General features: G+C 47.3%; 1 protein-coding gene across 1 annotated transcript in view; it reads left to right on the forward strand.

Moving 5' to 3' along the window:
* Positions 1–14,570, forward strand: part of PTPRE (protein tyrosine phosphatase receptor type E) — a 91,765-nt gene that overhangs the window by 46,998 nt on the left and 30,197 nt on the right. Inside the window, exon 2 of the mRNA XM_058029373.1 lies at positions 11,738–11,847. Within this exon, the coding sequence (XP_057885356.1) occupies positions 11,745–11,847 (103 nt within the window). The 5' untranslated portion in view covers positions 11,738–11,744. The remainder of the gene's footprint in view (positions 1–11,737; positions 11,848–14,570) is intronic.

Consider the following 14,570-nt stretch of genomic DNA (forward strand, 5'->3'; position numbering starts at 1 on the left):
AAGGGTGTCCCTGCCTGCAGGGGCTGTGGGGTTCTGGCTCTGCAGGGACCTGGAGCTCAGGGGGTCAGCAGTGAGCTGCTGCCTCTGCACCACCAGCAGTGAGACAGCTCCCTGTGCACACTTAAATCTTTTATTCAACCCCAGCATTCATTCCTTGCAGTGTTTGCATTTGGATTTCTGGTTTTCTGCAGTGCAACGCTGTGCTGGACTTTGGGTACACCTGTGAGGGCTCCAACCTGCTGGGCTGAAAGCCTTCAAGCCACAGCCCTGCTGCCCTCCTTCCTTCCTTCCTGTGTTGTGCCTCTTGGTGTGCTAGAGTGAATTCTCACACATGCAGTGGTGTGTTCTCCTTTTCTGACCCTCACAGTCAGGCAAGGCACACTTCTGCTTTGCTTTTTCCCTTCCTCCTCTTCCCTCCTCCACAATGAAACTGCAGCTGAAACACGTTCAGCATTCAGGCTGGCCATGATGCAGCAGAAAACTCTTCTGTGAGTATTTCCCCTTGGCTGTAATTAGTTTTTGTGTTCAAGGAGCAATTTGAAACATTCATCCAGAGCCATTACAAGGGAGCATCTGTGTGAGGACATGTTTTGTGCAGCTGAGGAGCAGAAGGGCCGCTGGGACGGAACCAAAGGCAACTCCTCAAGTTAATTGTAAGATTTTATTGGTGTTTCACTCCACTGCTCAAGGGTTTCTCATGTGAATCAATGGCAGGCTGCCTAATTTATGTGTGAGCCCTGCTTGAAAAGCAGCCCAGATTGATTTGCTGACAGTGCACGGGGAAAGGTGACCCTAATTTGTGACTTCAGCAGGCCTGTTGGGAAAGGGGGTGCTGGAAACTTGGGAAAATGGAGCTGCAAGGTTTTCCTTTGGCTTGAAAGGTTCCCCATCCCTGTTCAGTAAAATGCCATTAATTTGGGGTATGGGTATTATAAAAGATATTAATGACATGTTAAAACCAGTCAGAGTGGTTTGTATCTAAAATGTTTGTTCCTGTATGATTTTTTAAGCAAATGGTGGAGCTTTGTTGCTGGCCAGTGCTGAATTATTTGATTAGTGCCCTGGTTAGTCTGATGAGTCTCTTTTCCTTCTCTATTTGTGTTGATGACCTCAGTCTATTGCTGAGCTTGCAGGAGAAATAGTAAATAATTCAAAGCAGAGCCTTGCTGCAGAGACCTTTCTTAACTAAAATGAGACCACAAAGATGGACAGTGAATGTACAGCAAGAGACACAGCTGGATGTGGAACAGGGGTGTGAAATGGCTGTGGCACAGACCTGACAGTAGACAGCAAGTGCTTAGAAAATAATCCAGTGGTTTTTCCTTCATTTTCCACACAAAATCCCCCAGTGCCTTCACCTCAGCTCAGTCTCTCATGGGGCTGTGTGAGATGCCCTGGGGACAGTGACAGCAGCAGGGGCGTGGAGGTGACAGCTGTGGTTGGGTGTCACAGCTGCCACCCCAGCCCCGCAGTCACAACCATTTCCTTTAGCTTGGGGACAATGACAGTGGCCAGAGCCTGGGGACAATGACAGTGGCCAGAGCCTGGGGCTTCCTGCTGACTCAGCAGTGCCATCCTGCTGTGCCACCGCTGTCCCCTCACTGAGTGCAGCGAGCAGCCCTGCAGAGTCCCCCCTTTCAAGCTGGAACTCATTCTCTCCATTTAATTCTGTCTGTGCTGAGCCTCTGCCTCGAACCTTTCAAGTGTCTTTTAGGCTTCTGCCTCTGATCTAGAATTCCCAGTGAATTGGGATTGCAGAGCGAGCTGGGGTTACCAGAGAGAGCCCAGGCAATTCCTGAACCTCCTGTGCCCAAAACCTGCCCAGGGTTTGGGTTACCAGTGAGACCCCAGGCAATTCCTGAACCTCCTGTGCCCAAAACCAGTCCAGGGTTGGTTACCAAAGAGAGCCCAGGCAATTCCTGAACCTCCTGTGCCCAAAACCTGCCCAGGCCTTTTCTCCCACAGTCCCTTTGAATAGATTGGCTGCTCTTTGTGGCCTCCAAAAGCTGGGCTTACTCAGAAGGCTGGGCTTACTCAGATGTTCCTCAGAGCTGCTGGGAAGGGGGGCCAGGGCGGGCTGGCTCCCCGCTCATGATAAGCTTTGCTATATATAAAACTGCGTGGCTGGCTGCTGATAGCGCTAATGAAAGCCTCTGTTAACTCCTTCAGCCATCAGCAGCAGGTACAGCAGGTGTCCATGGCTCTCCCCAAGTTGTTTTGTTAATTGGGAGCAAGGTTTTAATTGCAGGCACTCAGCCCTGCATTGCAGAACCGCTGCTGCTGCAACCCCCAATGGCAGTGATGAGGAAATGGTGAAATGGCTGAAAAAAGGGAATGAGTCCAAGCCCATCTGCAGGGGAGAAGTAAAAAAACCCCACAAACTGAAAAGAGTCAGTTCTTCCTGCAAAAATGTCATACAACAGAGATTCACCTCAGGGGATTGATTACACGAAATATGGGGGTTTAAATACTGCAGGCAGCTAATTCAGCTGTTCCTGGAGCTGGAGAAAGGTTCTTTAGCTGCAGGAATCCTTCTGGAGGAGGTTTTGTTTTGCTTGGGAGCAGCTGGCTGAGAATGGCACCTGTGTGTGGAGTCACCTGCTGGCAGCTGGTGTGTGACACCGAGCGTGGATGGGGGGCAAGGTGAGCTTAGGGGAGTGGGACACTGGAAGGGGACCTGGTGCAGGGGTGGTGGCATCCAGCTCTGGCATCTGCTGTCCTGCTTCCCAGCTTGTGGCTGCTCTGCTCTGGCTGAAGCTGTTGTGAGGTGGGAGTTGGTCTGAACTGCCCATCCAGATCTCCAGTTCTCCAGCATCCCTGGCACGGGCTGCCCTCTGCCCCCTCACACATCATCTCCTGCCCCTCACAGCCTCCCAAAGGCAGGGGTGGCTCCAGCCTCTTCCCAGATCAGCACTGCAGAGCCACCCCAGCTGCAGAACACCCAACTCCATCTGAAAGCCACTTTGTCCTTCCCTTGTCCCAGCCCGTGTCCCATCCCTGCAGCCACATCACCACATGGCTCTGGCTGCCCATTCCCTGCTCCCCCAGGAGCCTTTCCATCCCTTTGCTGCTGAGCAGAGCAAATCCAGCACTTTTCCATCAGAGCTGGCATTTCAGAGCCAGGCTGTCACTGCAGTGAGGAGCTGTCCCCTCAGAGCTGTGCTTTGCTGCTGAGGCACAGCTGGGCACTGCAGCAAAGGCACCAGGAAATTCTCTCTGGCCCTGAAAAGAGAAGAATCAGCTTCTCATGAATTTTGTGGTTTCTGAAAGTACTTCTGGGTGTGTGGGGTTGGTGGTGCTGTGCAGCTGCACCTCACGAGTGGCCGAGCGTGGTTGGGTCTGTGTGTCCCTGAGGGGACATTCCTGCTGTGAGGGTGCTCACAGGGGTCCCAGGACCAGGGAAGAGATGAGGATCTGACTCCATGTTTCAGAAGGTTGGTTTATTATTTTATTATATATATATATTATATTAAAAGTAAATAATATATTAAAATTATGCTAAAAGAATAGAAGATAAGATTTCATCAGAAGGCTTGCAGGCAAGAAGAATGGAATTAATAACAAATTGTGTATGACAGAGTCTGAGCCAGCTGACTGTGATTGGCCATTAACTAGAAACAACCCCATGAGACCAATCCCAGATGCACCTGTTGCATTCCACAGCAGCAGATAACCATTGTTTACATTTTGTTCCTGAGGCCTCTCAGGAGGAAAAATCCCAAAGAAAGGATTTTCCATAAAACATGTCTGTGACACCTGCTGCTGTGAACGCTGAGGGTGGGTGAAGGAACACATGGAAAAGTGCTGGATTTGCTCTGATCAGCAGCAAAGGGATGGAAAGGCTCCTGGGGGAGCAGGGAATGGGCAGCCAGAGCCATGTGGTGATGTGGCTGCAGGGATGGGACACGGGCTGGGACAAGGGAAGGACAAAGTGGCTTTCAGATGGAGTTGGGTGTTCTGCAGCTGGGGTGGCTCTGCAGCGCTGATCTGGGAAGAGGCTGGAGCCACCCCTGCCTTTGGGAGGCTGTGAGGGGCAGGAGATGATGTGTGAGGGGGCAGAGGCTGCCCGTGCCAGGGATGCTGGAGAACTGGCGATTCGCTGAGAATTGGAGATTGGGAGACTCCAAATTTTGAGATTTGGATGAGCAGTTCAGACCAGATCACCAGGAATGGGCCAGGTCCAGGCTGTGGTGAGGGACTGGCCTTGGGGACTTGTCAAGGACCTTTTCCAAATGAGCATTTTACAGCTCTGTTGGTTTTATTTAGAATTAATCCGCTTGCACTTGTGTAAGCACCTAAATAAAACATGACTCATTTAATTAATTACACTGAAATCATGGGACTGCACAACTTCACTTTAGGTAGGAGTTATTTTATCTCCTTTAATGATTACAGCCTCACTTCATGACACAACACAAATTAACCTTTGAAAAATAGATGGTAAGGGGACTTTAGCCTACTTTTTTGTGTTTAGAATTGGTGGGGTTTTTTTAATAACAGAAAGAACTACTGGAAATTTGTTGAGATTTTTGGGAATATTTAAACAGTTTTTTATACATCCGGTAGGAAATAGTGGAACAGTGTCCTCACTGTATTGACTTTGGAATCATGTGATGAATGGATGACCACTTCAGAAATGCACCTGCTGAGTTTTGCAGGATATTTCCTGCAAAAGGTGATCAGGAAAGTGCAAAAAACTGGCAAAAGAATTCTTCAAAAATGTTGGAGGGTAAACGTACATCTGTGAGAGAATACATTAGTCATCCTGACCTCTTTTATTGCAGCATGAAAACAGCTCTGAATTTGAGAACAGTGCTCATCTCTCTCTCTCTTTCTGAAGTAATTCCTTCCATTTTTTTTGTGTGCCCTTTTCCTAATGTGGTCACCCTGTGCTGGACACTGGGGAGGCCAACCTGGAATTCTGGGGGGGCAGTTTGGGCCCCTTGTGACAAGAAGGACATTGAGCACATGCAGGGAAGGGAATGGAGCTGGGAAGGGGCTGCAGAATCCCTGAGGAGCTGGGAAAGGGCCCAGCCTGGAGCAAAGGAGGATCCCCAGGGATCTTTTCCCTCTCTGGAGTTCCCTGCCAGGAGGGCACAGCCGGGGGGAACAGGGACAGGAGCAGAGGGAACGGCCTCAGGCTGGGCCAGGGCAGGCCCAGGGTGGATTTTGGGGCAATTCCTTCATGGAAAGGTTTGTCCAGGCCTGGCAGAGCTGCCCAGGGAAATTTGGAGTCCCCATCCTTGGAGAGATTAAAAATCCATGTAGATTCAATCCCCCGCTTGGGCACATGGGACAGTGGTGGCCTTGGCAGTGCTGGGAATTGCTGGACTCTTGTCTCAGAGAGCTTTTCCAACCTAAAAACTTCCTTGATTCTGTGATGGAGTTTTTTGTTTTGACAGCTGCCTATTCCAAGCCTGACCTGGGTAGTTTTAGATACAACAGCCTTGCATTGCTTCATTCAGAGCCACTCAGGCATGGAAAAGAAATCTCTCTTCTTTTTTTTCCCCCTTCATTTCCAGATCTGTGGGGTTGCAGATAAGCCAGATGTGCAACACATGAGCAGGCAATGTATATTTTTTCCCAAATTAAGGCTGCAGAGTTCATTATGCTCCTGGTTTTAATTCAGTTTATGTCACAGAATATCAACACAGCTGCTTTGAGCAATCCTGGAGAGCAAAGGAAATAAAAGGAAAGGGATCCCCGTCACTCTCAGTGCTGCTGCCTCCTGGTGACCATGGAGTAATTGGGGTTGGAGGAGACCTTTGAAGCTCCAGCCCATTCCCCTGGCCCAGCCCGTCCACTCCTGAGTGCATCTGTAGAAATCCCATTGACTGAAAAACTCCCCCGCCGCTTTTCAAGTGGCAAAGTCACTTTGCAAGGGTGGCGTGTCACCAGCAGTGTCAGTTAATCCTGGCTGCTGCAGCCCTGTTAATGCACTGCTTAATCTGCTGCTGACAAGCCGTGATTTATGTTCCCAGGAGATCCCAGCCTTGCTAATTGAAATGGATTGGAACTCGTGTTCCCCATCATGGGCTGGGTTTGGACACTCGGGGTGCTGGGAGAGACACACAGAAATAGCTGAGCTGGCTGGAATTTAAGAATTGGTGTTACAAAAGAGGTAATTTTTGTCTGCATTTGGGTATTTCTCTTCAAATATAATTTTTTGGAACAATTAACAGATTTGCCACATCTGCTGACCTCCTCTTCCATGGAAATCAAAGCAAATATAATAATTTGTCCACCTGAATTAGACACAAAGTGACTAAATAGGCAAGACAGTCTATCAAGCTTGATTATTCCAAATGGAAATTGATTTTACTCAGTTAATTGGGTGCTTTGCCTTGCTCGGTCTCTTACGTGTAAATGATTATTCGGATTTGTAATTTTTTAATCTAATTATTGCCATCTCTTTGAAATGATCTTTACCAAGGCTATTTGTGTAGAATACATGAGGAATTTTTACAGTGAGATAGAATTTTGTGGGCAGTTATATTAAATTATAGATCATTATAAAATTATGTATTTGTCCCCAAATTCCTTTGTTGTTTCTGAAGGGGTTGGAAACAAAGCTTGCCTGGCTTTTATTTGCAACACTGCAAATACGTTTACAGCAACATTGAGTGTGCTGTAAACAGTAAAAAAGAACAACTAGATAAATAGCTTGAAAGCCATTTACTTACTATATTTTATCACCTGCAACACTCAAAATATGTTTAGTTTCACTGCCTCGAGTTCCTAAAAGACAGAGAATATTTAACCAAATTGTACTTTCAGACAAGCTCTCAAACCATTCATGGTTCCGTCTTGATGGAAGTTCCTGATTTCCTCCAGGAAAGGGAGGAGCCATTCTCTTCCCAGGTGTTTTGTCATTGAAAGGAAGTTTTGAGAATGCTGCATGCATCGTGGATTGCTTGCCCCGATGACATAATGGGGCAATAAAGGTCATGGGAGAGCAATTCCAGTTAAACTGTAACCTGGCACTGCCTGGGATGGGTCAGCAGGCACAGTCCCTGACTCCTCTGAAGCCAGGGCTCCAGGGAAAAGAGAACAGCTGCAATCAGCCCAGCTGGAAGTGGGAGCAGCTCCTGGCCTGGGATTCCAGCCAAGAGGGAGCTGCCGTGCCAGCTCACCTGCTCCAGGTAAGGGAACCCCCAGGCACTGGGGCTTGGGATTCTTATCATGGAATCACTGAATGGAAGGGACCTTAGAGCCCAACCCATTCCATGCCATGGCAGGGACAACTCCCACTGTCCCAGGGTGCTCCAGCCTGGCCTTGGGCACTGCCAGGGATCCAGGAACAGCCACAGCTGCTCTGGGAATCCTTACAGGGACCAGCAGGGTGTTGGGGTTTGTGGGTGGAGGGCAGGAAGAGCAGAGAGAGAGGGTGACTGTTGTCTCCTCATTCCCCTTTTGGTGTTCTGTTGGTATTTTAAATTAAACTACCACATTTTTGAGGTTGGCACTTGCTCTTGCTGTGGCCTATGGCTTTGTCAGCCTGCAGTGAAAAGGCTTTTGTGTCTCTCATTTTTAATTCTGTTTTCTGAATTGATGGTGCTTATCCTTGCAAATGTGACTTTGGTAGCACTGAGGGGCTGGGGCAGGACTGAGCTGGGGGAAAGCACAAATCCCACCAGTGTCTCCACTGTCCTCTGTGTTACCTGGGGTGTTTCTCTGATCTTTCCCTGCTTTAGGAGGATGCCAGGGATGGGTATCAGTTTAACCTGCACTGAAGCAGCTGGTGCATCCTTGGGAAAAGGAGCAGGACTCAGATCTGTGGCAGGGCCACGTGACACACGCAGGTTTTGTTGGCCTATTTTCTTCTCCAAGCCCAGGTTTTACTCTTGAGCTGTCAGGTCAGATGAGGATTCGGTTCTGCGGCCAAAATAGAAATTAGCCATGTGTGGTAATCCATTAATCCCTGGAAAGAATGCCATTTATTCACGTTTTGGGGAGCTGGGCTGCAGGAGGAGCTGGCCAGGGGTGTCCCAGGCTGTCCTGTTCCCTGAGCTGATCCCATTCCAGCTGCTCTGGCTCCTTGGACAGGGAATCTGTGCTGCCCCGTCCCTGGCAGTGCCCAAGGCCAGGCTGGATGGGGCTTGGTGCCCTGGGATGCTGGAGAGGTGAAGTCCCGTTGGCCTATGAGTTGGTTTTTTACCCAACTGAAGAGAGAAACTTCTGAGCTTCCTTCCTTTTTAAAGGGATAAAGGATGGTTTTGTCACTCCTTCAGCAGGGAGCTGTAGGAAGGTGTCCCACAGCAGCAATAAAGAACGATAAAAACCAGTGCGTGGTGTTAAACCTGAGGGGCCTGAGCCATTCAGAATAGAATCATGGAGTCATTTCAGATGTAAAAGATCTCCAGGATCACCCAGTTCAAGCTGTGCCCCATCCCCACCTTGTCCCCACCCAGAGCTCTGGGTGCCACCTCCAGGGATTCCGGGGACACCCCCAGGGATGGGCACTGCAACCCTCCCTGACAATGCCTGGCCACCCTTTCTGTGGCAGAATTCCTCCTGATGTCCACCCTGAGCCTCCCCGGCACAGTTTGAGGCCAATCCTCCTGTCCCTTTGCTCCTTCCCTGGGAGCAGAGCCCGACCTGTGCATATCCAGGGAATGAAGACTGACTGTAGCAGGGTATGAGTCGATAAATTCACTTTTTTTTTGTTTTAAAGGCAGTTCCTATTTCTTTTTCAGGAGTTGCCCTACAGCAGAGCTATGTAATAATAACAGTTTGTCTCTCCCTGGATCTTTTCCTTTTTCCACTTTTATCAACAAGAGGCTCCTTTTGTAGCACGTGGTTGTCCTTCCCTGCTCAGCCTTGTTCTCTCAGGAGAGTTGTTACTATTTTTTCCTTCTTGTTTTACCAGGCTGTATCATGAACTTTGTGCTTTTGTGAGTGAGGAAAATGTGGGAAATGCTGCTGTGGTTTTTTGCTATTTGTTTTTTGGTTCAGAAAATGGTAATGTTGAAGGCCTGTACATGAAGTCCATAAATATAAATATAAATTATAGCTATAACAATATAAATATAAATATAAATATAAATATAAATATAAATATAAATATAAATATAAATATAAATATAAATATAAAGTGAAATTCGTGGTGTTTTTGTGGGATTGCAGCTTGGGCACCTCCCCATCCACCCCAGTGGGAAGAGAAGGGACAGAGGGGAAATGGCCTCAAGCTGTGCCAGGGAAGGTTTAGACTGGAAATTAGGGAAAATTACTTTGTGAAAAGGTTTGTCCAGCCTTGGCACAGCTGCCCAGGGCAGTGCTGGAGTCCCCATCCCTGGAGGGGTTTAAAATCCATGTGGGTGTGGGACACAGGACAGTGCTGGGAATGGTTGGATTTGATGATCTTAAAGCTCTTTTCCAGCCTTAATTCCATGATTTTCTGCTTGGTCCTGCTGAGCCCAGTCCTTTGCACCTACCTCAGCTTCAGCTTCTGGATTCCCTTGGAGTTTTCCTCCTCCTCCTCCTCCTCTCTTCAGGAGCTGGAAATGCAAAGGGCTTTGGCCAAACCCAAAATCTCAGGATTTGCATAATCTTCGCGGCTGTGTTTATTTCTGATAAATTGAGGGACACCACAGCGTGTTCCAGCCACCCTTTATCACATCCCTGAGAATTTTATGAATTTTTATCACATCCTAGAGAACAGATTCAGGGGTCTGGCAGGGAATGAGCATCTGGAAAACTCTCCTGACAGGGATTTGGAGAGAAGCACTGATGCTCCTTTCGCTTTCTGCTCTCCTGGAAACCTTCCAGCAACTTCAATTATTCTGTGGATTTCTTTTTTTTTTTTTTTTTAAGGAGCTGGATGTATTTTAAGGATGAGAAAGTGAACTCAGAGCTGCCTTGGGAAATCAGCCCCTGCTAGGTTGGAGTATCCAAAATTCCAGTGGATTTCAGCAGCCTTTGCTGAGGGTGGGAAGCATCCCAGCATTCATCACCTCTTCCCTGTTAATTCCACTTTTATTCTGCCTTTATTCCACATTTCCAAATCCTCCTTCCTTTCCCTTCCCTTCAGTTCCATTCAGTGCTGCCGTGTGTCCCAAGGTTTCTAATTATAAATATAATATAATTATAAATAGTTAATTTGGGACATTTATATAATGCTCACAGTGATGCAGGCACAGTTTGCAGTGAGGTGCTGAACACAATTAAGGGTCTAATCCCAGGAATGGGATTGGGAAAGAATGGGATTGTAAAACCCCAAGAATGGGATTAAGATTGTAAGACATTTAGGGTGCTTAAATTAGAAATAGTAGTAGTAGAAGGAATTGAAGGAGTAAATTAGTAGCAAGCTGGACTGGGGGAAAAATTAAGAAAATAAAGTTTGTTGCTAATAATATCTTTAAATATTATGTTATAATAAATAATATTTTTAATATTTTTATTTATGTTTTAAAATATTTTTATTATTCTTTTTTCGCTCATTGTATATGAGAAAAAAGCCCCATTGAGCTTCCCAACTGTGTATCCAAGAAATGGGAGCTCTGTGCTGAGCCTGAATTTACTCCTGGGTGTGGGACCAGGCTTTGGAGAGGCTGGGAATGACTGGGAAAATTTCACTCCTGAGTAACAGCTGTGAGAGTGGCACAAAGGTGGTGTGAAAGTTGTTGTCACGGGAGATTTCTCTATATTTGAGTTTATCCAGGATTATTTCTGGTGGATTATCCCACTTTACATGGAAAGGCAGGATTTTCTAATGGTTATTCTAATGACTGCCAAATTCCTGGGTTTTTTAGTGTGTTGTGAGGCAGGACTGTGCAATACCCCGTGGAAATGGAACTGTTAAATTCAGTGTATTACCCTGAAACGGGGAGCTCTGGGGAGCAGCAATTCCAGGGACAGGATTTTAGCAGTGGCTGCAGAGCCACCATCTGGATGAATCCTGCCACAAAGCAAAGGTTGTGTGAAATTGTTTCTAAATCAAGCAGGACTGGCTGGGGGCTGCGATGGGAGCCTCTTCTAATTAATCTGTTCATTAGGGATTGGATAAATCACAACAAATTAATAACAACGTTTATTTTCCGCCTCTATTTAGAGGGATTGAACCTGTTTATTTGTCTCCATCTGTGAATTTCCCTGAATTAAGAAACAGCACGTTCTCATCACACTTTTCCTCCAATTTTCTTCACACTGGAGATTATTTTCTGGTCTCACCAAGGCTGAAATTGTGTGTTTAGAAAGGAGACTCAGCTGTGGCAAACATTCCCCCAAGGAATTCATCCATGGAGCCCCTTGCCTGTGGCTGAGTGAGTTGAGTGGGATCAGGAAACCCTAAAAGTGTGTGTCAGAGGGACTCAGAGCTTTCTGCTGTTTCTGGGCTGCCTGTGGGCAAAAACTTTTCCTCTCTGTTATGAATTTTCCTCTTTTCTCTGGGAATACTCCCAGGATTGTTTCCTCAGTGTCCTCAGATGGCTTTTTTTATGGGGGGACCATTTTTGCCCTGATCTCTGGTGTTGTCTGTGAACCATGGCTGAGGGTTGCCATTCTGTTGCTGAATATTTGGCATCCACAAGTTGTATTTTCTTCTTCTTTTTGCATCAAAACTGAACATCCGGTGCTAAGGTGATGGAGAGTATAAAACAGGGTTTAAATAAATTTAAATTTCAAGCAGACATTGCTTTTACTTTTAGCTTCCTTCTGCCATGAGGTGGAATAAAAACCAACATTATATCAATTTGACCTGAATTTTATATCGATTTACCTCTGCTTTGCTTCCTTGCAGGTCCAGGATGGAACATTCCTGCTCGCTCCTGCTGCTCTGTGTTAGTTTCATTTTTGCACGAGCCCTGCCACCCAACGGAACAGAACTGCCCAAAACAACCACAGCCACCAGTAAGGAGTGCCCTGGGGGGCAGGATGGGCACGAAGCCAAGGGGGTGTCCCTGGGGGCTCCGTCCTGGGTGTGTCTGCAGGACTTTGGCCCCAGTGACACAGTTGTGACGGTGCCAGGTGTCCTCTGGGCATGGTTGGCACGTGGGTGGTGTTGGGGTTTCACTTTCTGTTTGCTGTGGGAGGGGAAAGCGCGGCAGAGATGGGGGAGCTGCAGGGCCCGGGAGCTGCCGGGGGATCTGGGCACAGAGAACAGCAAATAAAGTTTCATTAGGCAGCAGGATGGGTAGATTGAAACGCCATGAGGAGCCTTGGGACGTGTTCTGTGTCTTCATGTAAAGACTCAAGGAGGGTGTGAGGTGTCCTGTGGAGGGTCCTGCCAGGTGAGAAACAGGAGAGTTCTTGTTCCAGGAGCTGAGAGTGATCTCCACCTCTCTTGATGCCTTGTTCAGGCTGCCCTAGAACAGAGGCTGGGCAGAGCTCCAGAACAAAGCAGGGATTGATTCAAAGCATCTCCTCCATGGACCCACCTTGGGTAGCACCAGAGCCCAGCCGGGGCTGCACCCAAGATGAACCAAAATGGCCCCAAAATGCACGGCCGGGCACGGGCTCTGTCCCTGGGATCAGTTCTGCTCCATTTGCACCTTGCAGTTCATTGTCCCATTCCAGCTTTAGCCCCTGCAGTCCCACCCTGCTTGTTTTTCTCTCTCCAGCCCACGGGGTTTGTGCTCCTGGGCTGAGATTTGGGTCATTTGTCCTTGGTGCCCAGCTGGAGCAGGAATTGTTTTGTGTCCCTGCTCTGTGCACAGAGCTCAGCATCCCCTGATGTGAGCCCAGCCCCACACACTAAAGCAGCACAGAATGTGAAACACAGAAAAGTTAAATCTGAGGCATCACTCTGGGCCACCACAGCACCTCACATTCATCCTCATTTCCGTTTGCAGAATTTCTTTCTCCTCAAACCCTCCCAGAACCAGGTCCTGACACTGCCAGTCCTGGGGAGGGGCTTGTTCAGGGAATTTGGGGGGTTTGGGGAAGTGCCCAAGGCCAGGTTGGACTCTGGGGCTGGGAGCACCCTGGGATGGTGCAAGGTGTCCCTGCCATGGCAGGGGTGGGCTGGGACAATCTCTGAGGCCCCTTCCAGCCCAAAGCAGGGAGTGAAGCTGCTGATGTCCCCTATGAGCAATGTGACCACGTTTTGATGAGTGTTCAGGTCACTGCTGTTGACACCCAGTGCTTCATAGAAGGCTGATTTGTTGCTTTATTTGCTTTTAATCTATTGTGAACTTCACACCCCTGGGGAAGGAGAGGAATCAAATGCCAGGCTTGGCTCATGGCCCCTTGGATTGTTTTGGTTCTTGGTTGTAGTAATTTAAATGGAAATAGGGGAGATTTAGATATTGGGGAGAAAATGAGGCTGGGCAGAGCAGCTGTGGCTGCCCTGGATCCCTGGATTGCCCAAGGCCAGGCTGGACACTGGGAGCACCTGGGACAGTGGGAGGTGTCCCCGCATGGCTGGGGTGGGACAGGATCATTTTGAGGGCGTTCCCATCCCAAACCAGTCTGGGATTTGCTGCTAATCCAGGTGTGAGCATTTGCCTTCTCCAGACTCTGACTGGGGCACTCCAGAGCTCAGCTGGGAAAGGGAGGTTGGGGGACCAGGGGCTCCCCATCCACCAGCAGCGACAATCTGAGTGTGGCTGTGCTGAGTGCTCCCAAAAAACCCAAATTATTCATAGAAAAGAGGCTTTAGCCGAGTGTGAATTTGCTAATTAATCAGTTTGAAGTACTGTCAAGTAGTTTTTGGTGCCTGCTTCTTGTCTGGCACCTGGAGCTGTAGAAAAGCAAGTTACTAATATTGGGCTGAATATGTCAGAATATGGGAATTGAGAAGGGGAAGTCACTTGTTGTTTTTATCACTTCCCAGAATCTTAAAACAAAGGGAGTTTTGCCATCAGTGTTGTTCATCTTCAGAGCTTAATTCCAAATTGTGTTGGATTTAGGTCTGATAATGTGGATAAGAGTAATCTGATCATCCCTATTTTAATTAAGTCTTAATTTCAGTGATATGATTCAGAAATGATTGGTGTGACTAAACTGTTTTTCCTAAATATCAAAGCCTTGCTGGCTCTGCAGTGAGGAAGAATTTTGTCTGACAGGCAAGTTAGGTGCACCCTGAAAATTACATTGCTGCAGAAAGAGAACCAAGATAATTGGATTATCTAATAAATTTGATAGCCATTGAATTAATACAGCATTTTAAAATACAAAAATAAAGATTTTTGATTGAAGCATAAAGAAAACTCCATTTAACAGACTATGGAAAGAACTAAAAGAGCCTAAAAAAAAATCAGCTTTCCTTTTGCATGCTAATTTGATGTGTGATCCCAAAAGATACTTTTGATCCTGAAAGGAATAGGTATAAATGATTTCATGCCATTATTTGAGCTGCCTTGATTTTTTCAAAGATTTGCTGAATTACAGTGTCAGCTTTATTCTTATTTAAAACATGGTTACCTTGTCTGCATGGGTTGATTTTTAGCACTGCTGCCATTTTACCTCCTACAAGAACACCCTGAAATTGCAGCCATGAAATTGCTCCCTTGAAATTTCCCTTTCAGAAAATGAGAATATTCTGGGCCTTACTGCACTGCCATTTACTGGAAATTTGCCCTGATCTTTACTCCAGGTATTCAACTGCATTAAATAAATATAAACCAGCAAAC

Source organism: Melospiza georgiana, chromosome 8 (genome assembly GCF_028018845.1).
Source record: "Melospiza georgiana isolate bMelGeo1 chromosome 8, bMelGeo1.pri, whole genome shotgun sequence".
NCBI lineage: Eukaryota > Metazoa > Chordata > Aves > Passeriformes > Passerellidae > Melospiza > Melospiza georgiana.